Source organism: Budorcas taxicolor, chromosome 15 (genome assembly GCF_023091745.1).
Source record: "Budorcas taxicolor isolate Tak-1 chromosome 15, Takin1.1, whole genome shotgun sequence".
NCBI classification, from domain to species: domain Eukaryota; kingdom Metazoa; phylum Chordata; class Mammalia; order Artiodactyla; family Bovidae; genus Budorcas; species Budorcas taxicolor.
In genome coordinates, this window is record NC_068924.1 from 74,260,504 (window position 1) to 74,283,446 (window position 22,943).

A 22,943-nucleotide genomic window follows, 5' to 3' on the forward strand; every position below is an offset into this window, starting at 1 on the left:
GAGCTGGACTGAGGCAAGGTACCAGAGGGACAGTGGACGTGAGGCTCCCCCAGGGAGAGATGAAAGAGGAAGGGCAGGGGGTAGGCAGAGGCAGAGCTCGAGCAAGCAGATGAGGGGCTGAGGGGCTGGGGGTGGTGAGGGAAGGACCGAGGTAGTTCCCAGCTCAGCACATTCCTGAGACATCTGGACGCGCTGGAAGGGCCCCAGCTGGCCTGATGGCTGTGGCTCCAGCTTCTCCACTCTGTGATGTCAGGACCCAGCGTTTCCCCCTTCTCTCAGAGTCCTACTGGCCTAGGGTCCACCTCAGGGCCGGGTGTGGGACCTCTCACTCCCAGGGAGCAAGAAAGAAAACCTTGGGGCAGTGGAGGTAATGCCTGAGTCAGAGGAGGGCCTGGCCTGATGCGGGAGGCAGACATGAAAGACCCAGGGGTTTGCCCAAGTGACTGACTCAAGGAGATTCCTCCTCTGGGCTGATGATGCCTGCCCCCTCCCTTCTCCTTGGAGGGGAGATGGAGACAGAACAGAGACTCTGGGAGCGGCTGCATACCTTGGGTGATGTGGTCCTGGCAAGTCCACTCTCTTTCTTGACTCTCCATTTCCCTCTCCTTAATAATAATAATAACTAGATTTGAAGGGAGCCTTCTATGTATCCTGCACTGCACAAAGCAGTTGACAAATGTGACCTCATTTGACCCTCACAGCAACCTCACAGGTGCTGGGGTAGGTATAAATACTCCTAGTTTATAGCTGAGGCAGATGCTCAAAGAGGTTAAGTAACTTGCCCAAGGCTACACCTCAGGCAGCAGAGCTGGGGTTAGAACAGGATCTGTCTGCTCCTAACCATTAAACTCCACCGCCTCCACAAGGAAAAGGGGATGGACGTGATGATGCCAGAATTCCTTTCAACTCTTAAGATCATAATGATTTCTTTTGGCTATCGTGAAGCTCTTTGAGAAGGGCAGGGGCAGGCATTAGTCATACACTGGGTGGGGGAAGGAGGGCAGAGGCCGCTGGCTTTGAAGCATCAGATGGGTCAGGCATCTTTGGAGGTTCCTCCTGCAGAGAAGTCCAACCCCCTCGGAGTCACAGCCCGATCCCCAGCTGAGCCCAGGGGTCCCACACCTTTCCTGAAGGAAGGGAGTAAATAAGGAGAGAGAGAATGCAACTTCTTCCAAAAATAAAACCTGAGGACAACTCAGACAGGCCGGGACCGCTGAGGAAGCCAGAGGCCAAACGCTGAGTGCACAGAGGAGAGGGGAGGCCAAGGGAATTCCAGCCAGAGCCCGGTGGCAGGCTCCGGCCCAAAAGGGCCTTCCAGCTGGCCAGGGGCCGGGAGAGCAGCCCAGCCGGCTGGCCGCTGGGCTCCATTTATACTCTTGGGCCTGGCCTAAGTCTGGGGACAGTGCCTCCAGTGCTGAGTTGGGGGCTGTGTTCCCCGGGGACCTGGTCTGGCTGGGGCTTAAGAAAGCAAAGCCTTGGGAAGGAACAACCCGGAGAATGGGTACAATGGGCCCCACTAGGGAGGAGTTGAGGGAAGGCGTCCAGACACATGGAAACTCTGCCTGGAGCAGGAGCAAGCTGGCATCAGAGCGGAATTCAGGGCAGTTCATTCCTGGAGGCTCAGCTGCAGAAAACAAGGCCTCCGTCCCTTTGCTCCCTGGCTGTTTCCTTCATTCACCCACTTGCTCAGTCACTCAGCAAACAGCTGAGCACCTGTGACGTGCTGGGACCGGTGCTGGACTTTGGAGACACAGATGAGGACTGGACACAGCAAGACCCAGATGTGACACGGCTGGGTCATTTCAAGCGACACTGAGGAACTTCTCAACTATCCTAAGAGCCAAAGGGAGTCATTAGTGGACAGTGAGCAGGGAAGTCACATCATCATATTTCTGTTAGAAGATCCCTCTTGACACAAGGTGGAGACTGTTCGAGACAGAGGAGAGTTCAAGCCTTGGACCTACCTTCAGAAATGGGTGGTCACACTGCTAGTCAGGAAGCCTTCTGTGAACAGGAACTGGGCTTAGTTCATCTCTGTGTCCACAGGCGCACAGTAGGTCCTCAGTAAACCCTGAACAAATGCATAAATGATGAATAAGTGGCAGGCGGGAACACTCACCACTACACTAACGAAGATAAATGATGAATAGGTGGACGGGATTAGACGCCCTGACTCTCCCGCACTCCCCAGTGCCAGTCCTGGCACTTGGTCTCCAGTGTCCTGAGCTGTCCCGCAGGGATCCTCTGGCCACTGCCTATGGACCAACATCTCCAGCAGCCAGACCATGGGCTGCTGTGCCCTCAGTAGTGCCAGTCACAGCTAATCCCAGCCCTGGGCGGCGGTACTAACTGCCATCGCTTCCTCCTGCCCAGACAGTACCTGGCACCCGCCCCAGGGTTGGGCCAGAGCACATGGGCCGCCTGGTTAGAAGATGCCAGGGGCTGGCTGGGAACCTGCAGGCCAGCTCCCCACTTTCCTGAGGGCCCCGTGGCCTGGCCAGGGATGGGCTCACAAAGTCAGGAGAGGGAGTTGGAGAGCCTAACAGGACGGGGGGGAGCTGGAGAGACTGTGGCCCCTTCTCTGCACAGCGGCAGCCTGTGGTGGGTACCAGCTGCCCTTCCCTCTCCCCTCTTCCTTTCTCTAGCACACAGGCACAGAAAAGCTCGTTCCCCATGCGGCGCCCTCTCCCAGTCCCAGGCCTCATTGTCCCAGCCCCAGGCCAGCCCAGGAATCCCAAGGCTCCTTCACTGGGGGGGGTCACATGACTCAGGCGTGTGGCTTGGCACAGTCGGCATTTGGTTCTGTGGTGGTGTGAGACGTTGTATGTGTTCCTGTAAGAATGTGCATGAGCACGTCTGTGACCGTGACTGTCTGGGGTGACCACACGTGTGAGTGTGTGCGCACATGGGAGTCTGTGTCTGTTTGATCACATATGAGGAGTGTGTTCTTGTTGGTTCTGTCTTAGTGGCTGCCGGTGACAGCCTGTGTGAGCCCAGAGAGGGTATGTGTATTGATCCAACAGCACCCGTGCTGGGCTCTATAGGGAACAGTCTGAATGTGTCTACGGGTAGGGATCTCGGGCTGCGTGGTGTCAGGGGGGTGGGGTTTCCCTGTGTAAGAAGGAACCTCACAGCCCACATCTGCGTAGCATGTGCACACGCGCACACGCATGGGCACACACACACACACAGGGAAGCATTTCTGCTTATTTGGACTTGGGCTCTGTGGTGAAGAGTTCGTTCGGTAGGGGGAAAATATGAAACCTCAGCAGCTGCCTTCCCGGGGCCTGTGGGGAATGGGGGATGAGAGTGAGGTTGGAGCTTGGAACAATGTGCTTCCCTTCACCCCCCATGCCCTGCCAGGAAGGCTCAGGGAGGGGCTGGCTCCAGGGATGAGGAAAACTGGCTCCATCCCTTCATAGTCCCCAGAGAGGCCAGGGCAGAGGAAAAGAGCCCGCTTTCTGAGGACTAGTGCACTTCACCTGCGCCTGCCATCCCTGCCTTAACAGGAACTCAGACAGGGGAAGCGGGCCTGGACAGAAGACGCCGCCTGCGCCTGCCCAGATCTCAGAGCACAGCTGGATCTTGAACTGGGGTCTCCTGGGTCTGAGTCCAGGACAGCCTTCCAGTCTAGCTCTGGGAGGACGCCTGGATCTCACCTGCAACCCCCTCCCCACAAATGACTGGATGAATGTGTGTTAGCCGCTCAGTCATGTCTGACTCATGGTGACCCCATGGACTGTAGCCCACCAGGCTCCTCTGTCCATGGAATTTCCCAGACAAGAATATTGGAGTGGGTTGCCATTTCCTCCTCCAAGGGATCTTCACGAATCAGGGATCGAACCGGAGTCTCTTGCCCAGCAAGCAGACTGGTTACTGTCTGAGCCGTCAGGGAAGTCAAATGACTGGAGTGTGATGCTTAAAGGCTGGGAGGGCCTGACAACTGTGTACCCAGGGGCCTACCTCCCTTCCCCAAGCCCCTCCCTGTTCTCTCTTGACCCTACCCTCACCCCACCCCCATACAGGGCACAACAGTGACTCAGACTGGTGGCCCCTCAGCTTGAAATGGGGGCAATTTTCTAGTGACCACGAGGCAAGTAACCGTCCGGGAATGTATGAGGGGGGTAGCCTGCGGGGGAGGGGAAGGGCTCTCCTCCCCCCGTCTCTCAGCAGAGCTCACTCTCTCGGAAGGAATGTCCGGGCTCGGCATTCCCCGCCCCCCCTCCCCCCCATCCTTATCCCACGGCTCAGCCTGGACCCACTCCGGTCTCCTCCCTCCTTTCCTCAAACAGACTGCATCAGCCTGGACCGGGGGAGGGGCAGAAGACCGTGATGGGGGCGCAGCCACGCCGACGTTCTAGGGGGCTTGAGAGAAGGGGGCGCTCTGAGGCTGCGGCAGCTTAGTGGGGGGTCTCCTTTCCCATACACATCCTCAGAGGACAGTCGTGTCTCCAGAGCTTTCCCCTCGCTCTGCATCGACTCTCTGGAAGGAATTCGAGCTGGGGAACCGAGAGGAACCTCAGACGGAGCTATTACCGCCCCAGGAGTGTCTCACTTGCCACCTCTCCCAGGGAAAGAGATCCCGCTCCCCATCAGTGAGCCCCAAGCTAGGATGACTCCAGGAGAGAAAGAAGGAGCTGGAAGACCCGCAAAGGAAGTTGAGTTGGGATCCAGCCTCCGTTTTTCGAGCTGGAGATGTCCGAGGAGACCCCCTCGGTCTTCACTTCCCCGTGCGGGGCTGAGGCCAGGCCAACTGATAAGGGACTCGGGGCACCGTAGGACTGCCAGGCCCATGGGCAAGCTCAGATGGGCCGTCTCTGCCTCTGCCCCAGGTGCAGGCAGGGACGCAAGACCAGACCCCGGCCGTACACTCGGCCCTTATCATCCCCGCGCGGTCCGCGGAGGCCGAGGAACCTCCCTGCCAAGGGCCATGCCCTCCTCCCACCTCCTCGCCGCCGCTCTTGCGGCAGGCCTCGCGCAGCCTCCTCCCATTGGCCCAGACCTTCGCAGATCCGACCAATGAGCAGGCTGGATTCCGGTACAGGGCGGCCCCCCGCGCACCGGCGTTAACTTCCCTTGGGCCAGCGCTGGGCAGGCAGGACCCGGTCCTTCTTTAATCCTAAAGGGCCGGGTGCTGAGACCCGGTTTCCGGAGGAGATGCTGCCTACGGGGAGGGGTGTGCGGGACCTCGAGCCCCGAAAGCTCGGGACCTCTCCTGCAGGAGAGTGGAACCGGCGCCTGCTGCGCGTGGCCGCCGAGAGGGAGCTTATGTTGGCAAGACTCTTGGAAAAAGTCTTTTAACAAGGAGGGAAACAAATCATAATATTTCCTTCTCTGGCTTCCCACCCTGGTTGCTTGGAAAGGCACCCCCATAAGAACGCTCATCCCCAGTAGAACTGGGTACCCCTCAGAACAGTAGGTAGGATCCTGCCTCCCACACCTGTCGTGTCCATCAGGTAGTCTGAAACCTGAGCTTTGTGTGTGTGGACTGGAGGACGAGCTGGTTGTAGTTTTGGCGGGGTAGGGAGGCGGGACAAGGAGTCTTGCTGGAGCTTAGGAGGCCTGAGATCTCCAGAGGGGGCCGTCCAGGGGTGGGGGTTGGGAAAGTGGTTACAGAGGAGAGGTCAAGAAGAAGTTGCTCCGCGATTCCTGTGCAGCCCCAGAGCTGTTGAGAACCCCTCCCTCAACATCACCGCCTCACTATGTGAGGTCCCTCTCTGGACCTCAGCTTCCTCATTAGCAAGTGGGAGAGGGGGCATGGACCATGGGTTTTCTCAGGTCCCTTCTGCCTCTAAATTGATGGTATAAACCATAACTGGCTGAGAGGCCAGCCATCAGATAGAAACAGGACTAGGAAAAATCTCTCTAAAGGGAGGCATTCTGGCATCCTCCCGAGAGCGGAAGGTGGGCCTGGGGGTGATGGGACATGCCCACCGTCGCCACCGGAGGTCCACCCAGCACACAGGGAAGTCCTGAGCAAGGAAGCCCTGGTTCTCTGAGTGTCCCCTGCCCCCTCCACTGCCTGACCCTTGGCCGCCCTCCCCTTCCACTTGGCTCCCACCCTCTGGAAGCTCTGTCCGGCTGGGCCTTGGCTGCTGTCTCCAGCAGGTGGGGTGGGGGCCACTCACAAAGTGGGGCCAACTGAGCTTCCTCAGCAGGTTCCCTATGGGCACCCCATAAGGGGTCTCTGAGAAGGACTGGCTTATCTGCATGGAGCTGAATCCTTGAGGGACCCTGGCCCAGACTGGAGGAAGCCTCTCTCCTCTCCCAGGCCCCGGAAAAGGGCTTGGCAGACCCTTATCGCCTGAGACGCAGCTGCTGAAGAAATACCTTAGCAGCTGACTCACTGGGCTCCTCACAGCCCTCTCCCACTGGGTCCCACACCAGGCCTTTGAGAGACCCCGAAAGAGAAGGAAAGAAAGAGAGGGCGCCCCCTGCTGGGCTAGCCCAGACCCCCGCCGGAGGTGCGGCCAGCACAGTCCAGCCTGTGACTGTGTAGTTGGGGGGGCGTTCCAACTTCCTTGTCTCTGGGTAGTTGTGAGGATTAAATAAGACGGTGCCTATGAAAGCGCTTTGGAAAGTTAACATCGCAAGACAAATGTAGGCTAGTGATGATAAGTTCTGATAAGCTGGGGAGAGGTGAGAGTGCTTAAGTCAATGGGTTTCTGAACTCATTTTATCCTGGATTCTCTGATTTGTGGTGGGAGGACCAAACCACCTCCCTGCATTGGCTCCAGGCTCAGTTCACCTCAGGCCCAGGGTTAGGCTTTTCATAAAACAGCAGTTATTGAGCACCCACTGCATACTAGGCCCTGTCCTCAGTGTTATAGGTGTCTACTGCACAGATGTATTTGTATGTTATTTGGATACATGTGTTTCATATATTTCCTCACTTTATCCTCATAATCCTATGAGGGCAGCATTAAGCACCTAATGCATATTTGATCCTCAGAACAACACTATGAGGTTGGAACCATTATTTTCCCCATTACAGATGAGGAAACTGAGGCCTAGAAAAGTGAGTTAGCAAGCAGTGAGGTAAGAGTCAAAAGTCTTGACCCCCTGAATCTTATTCTCATACCAAGGGCTTTTCTGCTCACCCTTCCAGACTAGGACAAGCGCCAATTATTCCAGGCCAGAAAGCCAATGACTCCAGAAGTCAGTTCTTACCCATTCACCAGCTGGGATCCCCAGAGTAAGAAGCAAAACCCCAGCAAATTCATTCAGTCAGTGAAAAACAAATGAACAGGAGGCTTCCCTGTGGTTAATTAAGACTCTATGCTGCCACTGCAGGTGTGGGCAGGGTGGTGGGTTCAATCCCTGACTGGGGAACTAAGATCCCACGTGCAGCCCAGAGCAGTCAAAAAACAAGAACACTAACATGTCCTTACGTATTTATAATTCTTTAGAGAGAAAAAACAAGAAACTCCTATGTACCAGCTGCTGCTGGATGCTTTATTAATAAGAGGTTTGTTGAGTAATTACTGTGTACCAGGAACTATTCTAAGTGCTTTACATATTTACATATTTACTTGTTTAATCCTCACAGTAACCCTAGCAGATAAGAACTATTGTCACCCCCACTGTACAAAGGAGGAAATGAAGCATAGAAACATTGATCAACTTTCCTAGGATCATGGAGACCAATATTTTTCAGACTATTTTGTTTCTGAGAAATATATTTTACATCCTTCGAGAAGGTGATGGCACCCCACTCCAGTACTCTTACCTTGAGAGTCCCATGGACAGAGGAGCCTGGTGGGCTGCAGTCCATGGGGTCGCTAGGAGTCGGACACAACTGAGCGACTTCCCTTTTCACTTTTCACTTTCATGCATTGGAGAAGAAAATGGCAACCCACTCCAGTGTTCTTGCCTGGAGAATCCCAGTGATGGGGGAGCCTGGTGGGCTGCCATCTATGGGGTCACACAGAGTTGTACACGACTGAAGTGACTTAGCAGCAGCAGCAATAACATACTCACACCCATAACTGAGATAAAAATTTACCACGTATTTAACTTCCCTATGCGCAGCATGCCCTGATATTTTTCTAATCTATTTTGTTCTGTTTTCTTTTTCCTTAAATTCTGGTCATGACCTGCTTCACAACCCACTACTGAGTCACCCCCTGCAGTCTGAACAGTACTGAGTCATAGCAAGGAGCGTCAGGGCCAGGATTCAAACCAAGTGATATGGCCCTGGGGCCTGATCTCTTGGCAGAAAGAATGTCTGGGAAAATGGAAACACTGGAGGCATGAGGACAAGTGAGGACCCTGCCAATGAGGGGAGCAGCGGTTCAGTCACTCAGTCGTGTCCGACTCTTTGTGATCCCAAGGACTGCAGCTCACCAGGCTCCTCTGTCCTCCACTCTCTCCCGGAGTTTGCTCAAACTCATATCCATTGAGGGGAGCAGAGTCCTTGACAATCTCCCCACTTTGCATTCCAGCAAAAGAGAATAGAATACAAAAGTCGCTGATATCGCCTTCGGAATGCAAACTTGCTGGGGGAGGTAGAGTTATTCTTTAGTACTTAGTTCCTTAGTCCTCTTGTGATGGAAGTAGGGTGGACTGAGAAGCAGGCTTGGGCAATCTAAGCGATTTGACCAAGGTCACAGAGCCAGAATTATAGCCGCGTGTCCTATCGCTTGGATTCTTTCACACCATCCAGGGCACAGCCTTGAGGATACCGCCGGAGAGGTTGGGGATGTCAGTGGAGGTGGTGGTGACGGTAACGTGCTGATGGGGTGACAATAGAGATAGAAAGGATGATGGGGGACTTACCTGGTAGTCCAGCGGCTAAGATTACCCCGAGCTCCCGATGCAGGGGGCCGGGTTCGATTCCTGGTCAGGGAATTAGATCCCTCATGCTGCAACTGTGGGATCCTGGCCACGTGGGTTCATGTCCCAATCTGAGGTACACGCTTTCAGTTGGAAGAGTGATGGGGAGGTTGCAGGTGTCGACTAAAAAAGATGCACAACAGGAGAGTTGGGAGTTAAGTTTTATATGGGGGCAAAATGAGGACTGTAGCCCAGGAGACAGCACCTCAGACAGTTTTGAGAAACTGCTCCAAAGAGGTTGTGGGGAAAGATCAATGCATATGATTCTGGTGAAGGGGGCATTCCATGCAATCCAGCACTTAACTTACAAAAGGTGCTCTGCTAGTCACGAGGAGCTGATGTCACTAATGAAGAGATTTAGTGCTTGTCTAGATAGGAGGAGATGCAAGGACTGGGATCATGAAATCAGTTGCTGAAAATATCTAACTCTCTAAAGATCTGTGTCACTCATTTTTCTGGAGCGTTGAGTGCCTGACTCTCCTCCCTGAACTCCCCTCAGGGCGTGTCAAAGGTCAACAGCTGCAGTAGCACACTGTTCAGTCTCCACAGATGGCGGTTTAGTTGCTCAGTCATGTCCAACTCCTGGCGACCCTATGGACTGCAGCCCGCCAGGCTCCTCTGCCCATGGGATTTTCCAAGCGAGAATCCTGGAGTGGGTGGACAGATGCCAAATAGCCTTGGCAAGTGCCCTTTTGTCGTTGACACAGGGACCACGGTGGATAAGCTAACCCCCTCCTCCCTCCTCTTCCTCCCCTAGCACTTCCCCGAGCACCTGGACCACTTTGCAGAGAACATGGAGGACTTCTCCAACGACCTGTTCAGCAGTTTCTTTGATGACCCTGTGCTGGACGAGAAGAGCCCTCTCCTGGACATGGAACTGGACTCCCCCACGCCGGGCATCCAGGCCGAGCACAGCTACTCCCTAAGCGGTGACTCGGCGCCTCAGAGCCCTGTCGTGCCCATCAAGATGGAAGACACCACCCAAGGTAAGAAGGGGTGGCAGGGCCCAGGACCCCAGACCCAGAGAGGCCACTCACAGCCCCCTCTCAAGGGAGACCATCCTCTGTGTTTCGGCTCTTCCTCAAGTCCAGCCCAGAAGGGCCCTTGTCAAGAGGCTCTTCCACTGACTTGATATGCAAAGGGGCAGGTCCCAGACCAGCAGCATCACCTGGGAACTCTTTGGAAAGGCAGGTTCTCAGGTCCCACCCAAACCTGCCAGATCAGAAACCCTGTGGGGAGAATCCAGCCTTTCAGGTGACACCGACTGATGCTTAGGTCCGAGAACCAGTCTTAGATGAAACAACTGAGGGGCTGGGGTGGGGAGGATTAAACAGTAAGTGTGGACAAGTTACCAAGACTCTAGAACTTTACCACCTCCTCCCACTGTGAGGTCCTCTGAGAGAGCCGCCCACACCCTACCTACTTCTACTCCCAAAGGCGGGGTTCCCTAAAGCTCTCCTCTGCCCTCCTCTTCCCCTGTTATGCAAAGGACCCTTTGAGTCTTTCCTCTCAGGCGATCTACATTCGAGAATGCCAGCCTGCGCCCTCCCTAGAAATGGTCTGTTTGGGTGTTCCCTTAGATACGGGTGGTTCCAGCTCCATCCTGCTAGGCTGGGTGATCCTGGACTCAGCCTTTCTAAGCCTCAGTTTCTTCATCTCAAATGGGAATAACAGTGAACGTTTCGATGGCACTGTCCCGTCTACAAAGTGCCTTCCTGTTAATTATCTCATTTATTTCTCACAACTCATAGGTGAGGTCAGAGTCACTTTAATCATACTCCCCATTTGTCTGGTAAGGAAAATGAGACTTCAGGAAAGCTGAGTTGTTTTGGTCACACACATAGTAAAATGAAGAGCAGGGACCTGGGAGCAAGCAGGCCCCCTGGTTCTAAACCTCATACCCTTGCCACCACCACAGCTGCCAGCCTTAAGGGGCAGGAAGGGGTACTGGCTTTGGTGTGCATCCCGGTGCCTCCACCAGCTGCTGTGTGACCTTGAACAAGTTGCTTAACTTCTCTGAATCTCAATTTTCAAATGACATAAATAGCTTGAGAATTCTGGCTCATATATATATACATATATGAAAGTGAACGTGATGGTCACTCAGCCATGTTCCAGACTTTGTGGACTATAGCCCGCCAGGCTCCTCTGTCATGGAATTCTCCAGGCAAGAATACTGGAGTGGGTTGCCATTCCCTTCTCCTGGAGATCCTCTGGACCCAGATATCGAACCCAGGTCTCCCGCGCTGCAGGTGAATTCTTTACTGTCTGAGGCACTAGGGAAATCCCTATATAAATATATTTATGTGTGTGTATCTGTATATAAATTTGTTGACATTCAGTCGCTAAGTGTATCTGACTCTTTGCAACCCCATAGACTGCAGCACACCAGGCTTCCCTGTCCTCCACTATCTCCGTATATATAATTTGTGGCTATTTCATTGTGTATATAAAGTCCTATTAAGAAGATAGTGGCTAGAACCATGAACAGGGTTCCCTTCCCTTCAGAGGACAATGGTCTTGAGTGGAGTTTTTAAATTTTCTCATCTATTAAGTTGACAGAATAGCAGTGCTGGCCCCCAGAGTTGATGGTAGCAATACACAAATTCAAGAGCTTGGAATTGGTCCCAGTGCATGATGTGTGAGCTGCTTCTGAGGGTCTTTGAGATTCCCCAAGGGCAGAGACGGGCTCTTATACCCCACCCCATTCCCCACCCCACCTCCCCGCTTGAGGGCAGGGATACCTGCTGGGGCTTTAAGAGGCTCCAGGGCTTGTGGCTGTGGAGGTTCCAGCAGTTTCCCTACATGCCCTGACCTCCACCCTGCCATCTGGAGGTCACCTCAATGGGGTGGCGGACCCCAGCCTCGGGAAGGGCAGTGTGGGGTGGACCGCCTCCCATCCCGGCAACTCCTCACCACCCCAAGTCTATTTTTAGAGCAATTTGTCTTTGGGTCCTTTGCAGGGGGCAGCTTCCCGGAGTCTGGCAGGCTGACTCTGTAATTTGGGAAGATTGTGGGTGTTCCTGGAGCCCAGGGGCGGGGGCCCTCAGGCTCCCTGCAGGGTGGGGCCTGGCCTCAGAGGTGGGATAAGGTGGCTGCTGACCCCTCTCCCCACCCATAATGGGCCTCAGAGTCTCCAGTCCCTCTAGCCCCTCCGTGCTGGCTCCTCAGACCTCAGCCTCACCCGAGCCAGGTGCTGGGGCCACTAGCAGCAGAGCTGACTTGGAGAGGAGGACTGTAGGCACCCGTCAGGAAAGGGGGTGATGCCCGGCAGCCCTGTGGCCCAGATGAGGCCAGGAGGCCCATGAGGTGGGCAGGAGGTGGACGCTGCCCTGGGAAACCTGGGCATCACTCATCCTCCCATCCAGGCACCAGAGGGCCCCGTGGAGTCTTCCTTCTTATCTTGTCTCCAGTGTATTATTCTCCACCCCTGCTGCCACTGGCTTAGCACGTGCCTCGTTTCCTCTCTCTGGAAACAGCCTCCTGAGGGTCTCACCACCTCTATCTCGCCTGCAGTCAGTCCAGTCTGCACACAGAGGCAGAGTGATCTTTTTGAACCTTACAAACCCGAGTGTGCTTAAAACCCTTCAGCGTCTCCTTGTTACCTTTAGGACAAAGTCACAGCTCCGAGTCCAGCCTCCAAGGCCGACCCATCCCTGCTGGCCTCTCTGACTCCATCTTCCCCCTTCCCTTTGCGTTCTAACTGCGCTAAACTGCTCGTGACTCTCCAGACCCCCAGCACCTAGCATGGCACTCATTAGATGTTTGCTGAATAAATGTAATCATATTCACAACAGCTGCCATTTGTTGAACATTTACTTCGTGACCAGTACTTTTACAGGTGAGGAAGCTAAGGCTCAGAGAGGTTAAGCAACTTGCCTAAGGTCACACAGCCAGGCGGGAGGGGTCTGTTGTCCAAGCCCACTCTAAACTGCTGAATGAAGAAGATGCCTCCATCTGTTCTGGGCCCAACCCAGTCTGCCCAGTCTGCCCCCCCATGCCCTTTCCTGCCTGCCTCCCAGTGTACCCTAACATCCCTCCACGGCCCTGTCCAGCAAGGGGCCAGGAGGGGGCTGAGCCCTCTGCTCTGGGAGTCCCCTGAGCCTGGGCCCTGCCCCCTTCCCTAGATGTGGAACATGGAGCGTGGGTGCTGGGGCACAAACTGTGCTCGGTCATGGTGAAGCAGGAGCAGAGCCCGGAGCTGCCCGTGGACCCTCTGGCCGCCTCCTCGGCTATGGCCGCCGCCGCCATGGCTACCACCCCGCTGCTGGGCCTCAGCCCCCTGACCAGGCTGCCTGTCCCCCACCAGGTGAGCCTGGGGCCTATTCACAGGGGGCGAGGGTTGGGGGGGGGGGGTGGATCTCTGTAGGAAGGGCCATCCGAAACCCTGGGCACCCCGGGGCTCTGAGCAGGGAGCAGCGTGGCCCTTGGGAGTCTCCAGACTCGCTCTCTGTCCCCACCTTGGGCCACCCTTTCACCAATCTAGAACAGACTCAGACCACAGGGGCCCTCACTGTGTGGGGAAGAAGACAAAGGGACCCAGGCAGGGCTGGGCATCAGGGACCCCGTCCAGGGTCTCAGGGAAGGAGACAGCCCAGGACACTTAATTTTCTCAGTGTCCGGATTTTAAAAAATGAAGAAACACCTAAATGGAAATATAAAAATTATACCCTATTTCCACTGTTTATATTCATGAGATGAATATGTTTAACCTACACTCGCAGGCCGGCCCTCCCCCCATGAACGTCTAGATACCATCACTCAGCTATAGCACCAAAGCGGACATCTGAAGACCCTTCTGGGGCCGTGAGGCCCAGACTCTGGGAGCCTGGGAGAGGCCCCGCCTGGTCCCGGCTCTGCTCCCACTTGTGCTGTGGGCACGGTGCCTTCCTTCTTTATTCCTCAGCTTCCTTCTCTGTAAAACAGGAGCGTGAACTACAGCTAAGGGGCTCCTACTCTAGCGTCTAAAACACGAGTTGCTGCCGTTGTTTAGTCGCTACGTTGTGTCTGACTCTGCGGCCCCATGGACGGTAGCCCACCAGGCTCCTCTGTCCATGGGATTTCCCAGGCAAGAATACTGGAGCGGGTTGTCTTTTCTTTCTCCAGGGGATCTTCCCGACCCAGGGATGCGAACCCGCATCTCCTGCACTGGCAGGAACATCCTTTACCCCTGAGTCACCAGGAAGCCCTTGGAATCCCTTGAGTTGGGGTTTGGCTGGCACTGCCCCCTGCTGGACACACGGCTCAAAACACACGTGGCCCAAGGGCTTCCCAGGTGGCAGCATCGGTAAACAACCTGCCTGACAGTGCCAGAGATGGAAGAGACACGGGTTTGATCCCTGAGTTGGGAAGATCCACCGGAGGAGGAAGTGGCAACTCACTCCACTTCAGCATTCTTGCCTGGAGAATCCCATGGACGCGAGAGAGCCTGGGGTCGCAAAGAGTCAGACGTGACTGAAGCGACTTAGTCCACATGCAGAGGCAAGAAAGGGCATTCCCTCTTCCTCCACCAGGGACTGGAGGGTTCAGGGCTGGCTTCAGACGGAGGGTATCTTTGGGGACCATCTCCAGGGCTGGCTCTGCAACTTCTGAGGCCTCCCCAGAGCAGGAAGGGAAGACAGGATGGCCGTGGAGTCAAGGTCATGGAAGTTAGGCGCTGGGCTCAGGGGAGCGAACTGAGAGGTTAGGCAACTTGCCCCACGTTGCACAGTCGGAAGAAATGGAGCTGCATTCTAGACTCAGCCACCAGACCCCAGAGCCCACCTTTTCCCCTCTAATGAGGTCTCGACCCCCTAGCGGAAAGTGAGGGAACCAGGAGTTGGGTGGCGAGAATGAGCATGTGACCCACGGAAGTGGAGCCCCCCTACTGCGTCTCGGTCCTTTCATCTGTCACTTGAGGGCTCAGCTGGAATGTAGACAAGGAAATCTCCAAGGTCCCAGCCAGCCTCACCGTCCTATGATTCCGGCTCATCTGCTGAAATTCAGGATTCTGGGTCCCACCCACGATATCATGACCTCTCTCTGCTGGCTTCTGGACCTGGAGGGGAGAGATGGGCCTGAAATCCAGCACCCAACACTGTGTCTTCTCAAAGAGAACACCCCTTATGTGTGTGTTGACACTCCTGCATAGGAAGCCACGCATGCGATGTCCTTTCTGAAACCATGTTGGAATGGTGTAAAGAAATAGCAATGGTGTTTAGCTAAAGCATTCATCTAATTCTACCAGTCCCTTGCTTAAAACCCATTGTGTGTGCGTGCTAAGCCACTTCAGTCATGTCCGACTCGTTGCAACCCCACGGGCTGTAGCCCACCAGGCTCCTCTGTCCATGGGATTCTCCAGGCAGGAATACTGGAGTGGGTTGCCATGCCCTCCTCCAGGGGATCTTCCCGACCCAGGGTACAAACCCACGTCTCTCATGTCTCCTGCACTGGCAAGTGGTTCCTTTACTAGCAATACCTGGCGGAGAAGGCAATGGCACCCCACTCCAGTACTCTTGCCTGGAAAAGCCCATGGACGGAGGAGCCTGGTAGGCTGCAGTCCATGGGGTCGCAAAGAGTCGGGCACGACTGAGCGACTTCACTTTCACTTTTCACTTTCATGCATTGGAGAAGGAAATGGCAACCCACTCCAGTACTCCTGCCTGGAGAATCCCAGGGACAGAGGAGCCTAGTGGGCTGCCGTCTATGGGGTCGCACAGAGTCGGACACGACTGAAGCGACTTCACAGCAGCAGCAGCAGCGATACCTGGGAGCCGCTGAAGCCCGTCAGGGCCCTCCTTGTTTCCGGCTTCTTTCTCTGGATTCTCCTCTTCCTGCCACGTCCTCTCCCCAGGTCTTCTGGCCTTGTGTCTTGCCACTGCACCTCTGACACAGCCTATACTCTGGACGCCCTCTGTGCGCGCCGTTTCCGGATCTATCCGGGCTCTGTCTGGGCGCTGTGCTTTCACAGATGCTTTTTCCTCGACGTGGGGTGCCTTTCCCCTTGCCTATGTCCTGCCCCACCCTGTATCTGGAGTACTGCTGTTTCTACTTCAGGTCTCAGACTTCAGCTGCTCAGGGACGCTCGGGGAGCTTTCTCTAATGCCTCCTTCGTCGGCGCTGTGGTTACCATTCAGGGAATCTGGCAGTGTCTCTGGCAGCGTAATCTGCCAGACATTGCTTTATGGAGGTCTCATGGCAACACACACACCCAGGCCTGCATGGTATTCACAGTTGGTGTAGGGTCACTCTCCTCCAAACAAGACGGCCCTGGGCTCAGAGGCCACGGGAAGCCCTTTCTTCCCTGAACTCAGGAGCTAGAGGATGTTCCTGGGCCCCCACTCTCTTCCTTGAGGCCTATCTTGCCTTCTCTAAACACAAGAACGTGCCTCTGCTTCCTCTGGGATATGCCTGGAACCCTGAGCCCAGCTACTTTCTTAATGCTGTAGGGCAGATCCCGCCCCCCCCCCCCCCCCCGCCCGGCCTCAAGGCCCAGGGAGGGAGGGAATTTGGCGGGCCTGGTGGGGACAAGCCCCCGGAGCAGCTGTTGGAGCCCTGCCTCTTCCGCAGGCCCCAGGAGAGATGACTCAGCTGCCAGTGATCAAAGCCGAGCCCCAGGAGGTGAACCAGTTCCTCAAAGTGACACCAGGTGAGTGTGTCTGGAGAGGGGCTGTTCGTCTCCAGTCTTGGACAGACCGCATTCCTTACCCCTCGGTTCGGCCCCGTCTCCCTCAAAACGTCCCTTTTCTCCCCGTGAGTCTCTCCTCCCTTCTGTGCCCATTCTCCGTCTCTCCAGTCCCCTTCCTACCCATTCTACAGCTGTCATCACGGTTATCGCCACCTTCTCGCCCTGTTTGCCAGTTTCCCCTCCCATCATTCGCTAACTGAGGTCCTCTCCGTAGCCATCAGCCCATCCTTTTACTCATTTATCCGTCCATCTGTCCATTCATCCACCCATCCAACGAGAGTACATTGGGCCTCTCCTAGTTCCAGGAACTGGGGACACAGAGAGAGAAAACAGTCGTTGTACCCAAGGAGCTCACACAGTAGGGTCACGGACAAACCACTAATTATACAGTTGTGTTATGGGTTAAAGATGACAGATCCCAGGAAACACCTCCCCAGACCTGACAGGAGAGAACAGATGGAGCTTCTCAGATTGAACAAGAGAGAGAACTAACTTAATCTCTCCAATCCCACCTCATTCATTCATCCAACACTGATTAAGCATCAACTGTGTATCAGGCCCTGGGCTAACCACCCCAAGGTTCAGGAAGATGAACAAGGCCCAAGTTTCATCCTCAAGTTACTCACAACAGCCTCTGACAGAAGACAGAATTAACTGGAGGTAGAAAGGGACCAGTGTGAAAACACCTTACATCATAAAGCATGGTCGCATCCATCAGCCCACTGCATCCTCCCAGCTCCATACAGGGAGTCATTCCACCCCCAGTTCAACAGGGAAGTGAGGCTGGGAGGTGATAAGTAAGCATGAATATAGGTCACATAGTTGTGGGGTACAACAGTCAGGACTTGAACTCAGGTCTGACTCCAAGTTCAGTGCTCTTTACAGTACGGCATCCACGAGAGGCAGATGACACCAAAGAAGAGAGAGGGGACTCCTGTAGGAGGCGGTGGGGGGCAGACCCTGGAAGGACACAGTGGTTCCTCCCAGTCTCAGCCCAGCTCTGCGGTGCAGTGGGCTCCAGATTCCCACGTGTGCGTGCACGCGTGCTCAGCTGTGTCCGACGCTGTGCAGTCCCAGGGACTGCAGTCTTCCAGGTTCTTGGTCCTCTGGGCTTGGCCCAGGCCTCTTCCCAATGCTGCGGCCAAGAGAGGCAGCAGGGAAGGCGTGCTGGGGAGAGCAGTGCTCCTGGCGGGTCTGCTGAAAGCCCTGTTACCCTGAGGTGGGAAATAGACACCCTGGTGTTCTGAAATGGAAAGAAAGGAAAAGAGGCTGCCCCTTGCCCTGCCTGATCCCCGTGGGTCTCGCTGTGGGCAGACTCTAGTCATCTCCTGGGGTTGCCAAGTTGGAGTCTCACAGACCCTGAGCCCTGTGAAATCAGGGTTTAGTCACTAAGCCGTGTCCGACTCTTGCAACCCCAGGGACTGTAGCCCGCTAGGCTCCTCTGTCCATGGGATTTCCCAGGCAAGAATAGTGGAGTGGGTCGCCATTTCCTTCTCCAGGGGATCTTCCCGACCCAGGGACCAAACCAGGGTCTGCTGCGTCTCTGGCAGTCTCCTGCACTGCAGGTGGATTCTTTACCCACTGAGCCACCAGGGAAAGGAGCCCCGAGAATCCAGCCTCTGTGTTATCCCTGCCAAGTATTAGTGTTAGTCGCTCAGTCATTTCCAACTCTGCGACCCCATCCACGGACTACACCAGGCTCCTCTGTCCGTGGAATTCTCCAGTAAAGAACACTGGAGTAGGTAGCCATTCCCTACTCCAAGGGATCTTCCCAACCCAAGGGTGGAACCCAGGTTTCCTGCAATGTAGGGGGATTCGTTATCGTCTGAGCCAGCAGGGAATTCCCACCAAGAATCGGGTTTAAAGGAGCTGGGCTTGGTGGAGTCAGAGAGGGCATGGCCCTCAGATATTGTCTTCTGGGATGCCAACTCTACTTTCTGACACTCTAGGGTCCGGGTGGCGGAGGGGGGGTTGTCATCTGACGTTCTAGGGTCAAGGCCCGAGCAGTCTGCCCACATGCCTTCGGGACCGGCTTAGGCCCCCACTGTGCTGAACTCTGTCTGCCCGGAGCTGGGGCGCCCGGCTAACCTGGCTTCTCCTACTCCCCGCAGAGGACCTGCTGCAGATGCCCCCGACGCCCCCCAGCAGCCATGGCAGCGACAGCGACGGCTCCCAGAGTCCCCGCTCTCTGCCCCCCTCCAGCCCTATCCGGCCCATGGCCCGCTCCTCCACGGCCATCTCCACCTCTCCACTCCTCACTGCCCCTCACGTAAGCAGCTGGGGCCGGACTGACCCCAGAGTCGAAGAATCCAGTGTCTGGGGGGAGCCCTAAGCCTGATCCCACCCACATCAGAACACAGGAGGCGCCTGCCCCGCAGATAGGAGTGAAGATCTTTTGATTGTGCTTGGGGATGAATAGGAAACAGGAAGAGTCCAAGAGGCCTGCTGAAGCCGCTGGTGGCCAAGCTAGGTCTACAACTTGACATTCCTGACCTCCAGGGGGACGGCCCAGGCTGCCTCCAAGGAGCACTGTCTGCAGCACAAAGTTCAGGAGGCCCAGAAGCCCTGGGACGGGTGGGGGAACCCTCAGTCTAGAGGTGGTGGGTGTCCGAGGTGGGTGCTGTTCACGGGGCCCTGGACAAGTAAGCTCTGAGGCTGTGGATTCCACGATGGGATCTAGAGACCAGCCCTTCTCAACAGTATATTGAGGGCCTAACATGCCAGGCTGCCAGCAACATCCTCAGCACTTGTGACATGTTACTGGATTTAATTCAGATCCGCCCCTCTTGCAGATGAGGAAACTGAGGTTCGGCGAGCTGGGTGCCTTGCCAAGGTCATGCCGAGGGTAAATGGCTGAGCTCAGATTTGAATGCAGGGCTGTCTGGTTTCTAACTAGTATGTCCCCCTTGCCACAGAAATTACAGGGGACGTCGGGGCCGCTGCTCCTGACGGAGGAGGAGAAGCGCACCCTGGTTGCTGAGGGCTACCCCATCCCCACCAAACTCCCCCTCACCAAAGCCGAGGAGAAGGCCTTGAAGAGAGTCCGGAGGAAGATCAAGAACAAGGTAAAGCGCAAGGCAGACCCTAGCCCTGCCCTGGGGCTTCCTTGGGGGTGGGGCTCTGCTCCCCTGGCTGTGCCAGACCTGAAACTGGGGAGCCCAGGAAGTGGATACGTGGCATGGTAACTCCGTGAGGGACAGGGAAGCCTGGCCTACTGCGGTCCACGGGGTCGTGGAGAGTCGGACACAGCCTGGTGACTGAACAGCAGCAACTCCCGTTTGGGGGCTTCCCCTTCTAGATCTCGGCCCAGGAGAGCCGCCGTAAGAAGAAGGAGTACGTGGAGTGCCTAGAAAAGAAGTAAGGGGCCTGGGGCGGGTGGCCAGCCCGGGTGGCCTGGGCTCCGCTCCCCAGCCTGGCTTCCTCTCCCACCCTCTTGGGGATGGTGTGGGGGTGGCAGGGGAGTAGGATGCTGGGGGGCAGGGCAAAGGGGGCAGCAGAGAGACTTCCCCGGTTGCCCAGTGGTTACAACTCTGTGCTCTCAGTGCAGGGGCCACGGGTTCAAATCCTGGTCTGGGACTAAGATTCTGCGTGCCACACACCACGTGACCCCAAAGTGGGGCGGGGGGAAGCCAAGTCTGGGGTTTGTCACTGAGCCTGTGGCTGCTTGGCCCCCGCAGGGTGGAGACATTTACATCTGAGAACAATGAACTGTGGAAGAAGGTGGAGACCCTGGAGAATGCCAACAGGTGGGTGGTGCCGCCTGCGTTCCCCCTGGCCCCTGCCCTTCTGCAGCCAGTGGCTGGCTCTGGCATAGCTCTGGGAGGCAGGAGAGAGGAGAGGCCACTGAGCTCAGGGAGATGCGAATCCCAGAAGCAGGGGCACTGCAGCCGGGGACCCTCAGTTTCCCATGCTCCTTTACCCACTCAGAGCTCTAGGTACCAGGCAGGGCTGTCGAGATGCTTAAATGAGGCAATAATACAGGCCAGCAGCAGCCCCTGGGCACTTGTTAGGAACGCTTTGTGCCCGGGCCTTGTGCCAGCCCTATTGAATCCAGGGAAGGTTCCACAACCTATGTGTTAACAAGCCCTCCAGGTAATTCTGAGGCACCCTGAAGTTAGAGCACCGATGTACCTGTTTACTACTCAAAGTGAGTTTCTCAGACCAGCACGTCAACATCAGCTGGGGGCTTGCAGAGGTGCACAATCTCAGGCCTCTCCCCACATTTAACTTGAATCAGAATCTGCATTTCAGCAACACACTTAAGTGATTCACGTGCACGACTAAGTTTGAGAAACAGTCTGGAGCCCACACAGGGCCTGGCAAGCGGTGGCCACAGAAAGTCACAACTCTGGGTGCTGTTTTTGTGATCCCAGGAAAACTGTCATGCATCTCTGGGCCCCAGTTTCTCTGTCTACATGGAGACGATGGAAGTGAATCTCCCCAGATTCATGTGACGATGCGATGAGACCTAGCAAGTAAAGGGCCAGCACTGTCCTTGGCATTTGAGAATGCTCCCTTCATGTTAACTTTTCTTCTTCTTTTTTCTTGCTGTTATTTTGAATTCTTGTTAGTGACCAGTCATGAGCCCACAGTAGGCCTTTAATAATTGTTTGCCGGGAGTAATTAAAGCAGCAGCCAACAGCTGGTAGGGAGCAGGTACTCAACAGAAGGCTTTTTCCTTCTTTCCTTCCTTCTCCCCCAGCTTCTCCAGTGGGATCCAGCCACTCCCCTGACTGACCCGGAGAATGCCCCTCTGATTCAGGGAAGAGGGGTGGGAGCCCTCGCCCCTCACCCCCTTCCTCTGGCCCAGATTCCTCTCTGGTCCCCAATAGGGCCAGGCCCTTGGAGCTATTTCGCCACCTGCTGTACATTCTGGGAACTGCAACCCCATGGACCAGCTGGGCGGGAGGGAAGAGATGATTCAACATTCGTTCACCAAGGGTGGGCTGATTCCTTGCTGGGGAGGACCCAGTCCCTGCCCTCAGGGAGCCCCCACAGTTAGCGAAAGAGACTGACGTCGTTGTTCAGTCGCTCAGTCATGTCCGACTCTTTGCAACCCCGTGGAATGACATACAAATTTGTAAATAAACGAAGTGTTACAGGTGCTGTGATAAAAGCAAAAACTGTGACAAAATTAACCCCAAAAATGGTAGCTACCACTCCCCGCACGCTCACCCCTCACCATGTACCAGGCGGCTGCCAGACATGCCCTTCTTATCAGCGCAGGGTAGGAGGAGGGAAGGTCAGTTTAGCTGCGGCTGGTGCGGGGTTAAAGAAGAAGGTGACCTCAGCCCAGGTGGGCTAGACCCGCCTCCAACCTCCGCTTTGGCCAGAAGAAGCCTCCCACAGGGTGACCCAGCTATGCACCGTGAAGCGGGCGCCAGGTGCCCCGGCCACACCACAGAGGAGCCAAGCGGGAAGTGACCTTTTCTGCCTTGAGTGAAGCGGGCACCTGGTGTGGAAGCCAAGTCTAGAGCCAGCCCAGGTGCCCCACCCCCACCCCGCACGGGGGAGAGCTCCAGGAGGCAGCGATGCCAGCCTGCTGGGGCAGAGCCCACAGGTGACCGCTGTGCCCCCCTCAGGACTCTGCTCCAGCAGCTGCAGAAACTCCAGACTCTGGTCACCAGCAAGATCTCCAGACCTTACAAGATGGCCGCCACCCAGACGGGGACCTGCCTCATGGTAGGTTACTGTTCCCTCCCCACAGAGCCGCAAGAGGCCCGGTCTCCCCCAAGGCCGGCTTTCCGGGGGCCTGGGGGGTGGTGTGCAGAGCTGTCAGTGCCCTGGTTCCAGCAGACCCCCGCCTCTTTCACCAAAGCTCGTGGAACCTTCCAGAACATGACCTTCCCTGACCAGTTCTGACACGGTCTGGATGCATAGGGACTCACACGAACCCTGCTAGGGGATGACAGGCCAAGCGCCGTGAGGACAGCGCCTCTGAGGACCCAGTGCGGGGATGGGCCTGGGGCGATGCGGGGAGATATGGGCCTGTCTCTCTACATGCCTGGTGCTGTGTCCAGGCTGTGGCCAGAGCCTCCACTAGCTCCTTTCCACGTTCCCTGTAGCTGTACAGCCTGTTGCCTCCGGGTTAATCACTGCCCCCGGGCCCTCTGAGATCCTGGAGCTGTCAGGTGGCAAAGCTGGAGTAGAGGCAGCTGCCTTAGTTTGGGCTCTGTGACTCTTAGCTCCCCATGCTGGCCAGTCTTCCTGGGAACCCTGCTGGGAATCTGGTGTGAAGATATGCCCCCGTCCCTTGCCCCAGCCTCAATCTCCTCCAGCACCTACTTCTTCCTTCCTTTCCTGGTTCCTTTCCACCCCAGAGGTGAGAGCCACACTGTCCAACTCCCTCTCTTTTCTAGCACTGCCTGGGGTGGCCCCTCTCCAGTGGGCTGAGATGGCCTGACAGCCTCCACCTTCTCCTCCACCACATGGCTCTGGGAGT

General features: G+C 55.9%; 1 protein-coding gene across 1 annotated transcript in view; it reads left to right on the plus strand.

Moving 5' to 3' along the window:
- CREB3L1 (cAMP responsive element binding protein 3 like 1) overlaps positions 1 to 22,943 on the plus strand; it is a 37,610-nt gene that overhangs the window by 11,064 nt on the left and 3,603 nt on the right. The window contains exons 2-9 of the mRNA XM_052652786.1: positions 9,593 to 9,821; positions 12,963 to 13,144; positions 16,384 to 16,462; positions 18,613 to 18,770; positions 19,417 to 19,566; positions 19,800 to 19,858; positions 20,179 to 20,247; positions 22,084 to 22,183. Coding sequence (XP_052508746.1) covers positions 9,593 to 9,821; positions 12,963 to 13,144; positions 16,384 to 16,462; positions 18,613 to 18,770; positions 19,417 to 19,566; positions 19,800 to 19,858; positions 20,179 to 20,247; positions 22,084 to 22,183 — 1,026 coding nt within the window. The remainder of the gene's footprint in view (positions 1 to 9,592; positions 9,822 to 12,962; positions 13,145 to 16,383; positions 16,463 to 18,612; positions 18,771 to 19,416; positions 19,567 to 19,799; positions 19,859 to 20,178; positions 20,248 to 22,083; positions 22,184 to 22,943) is intronic.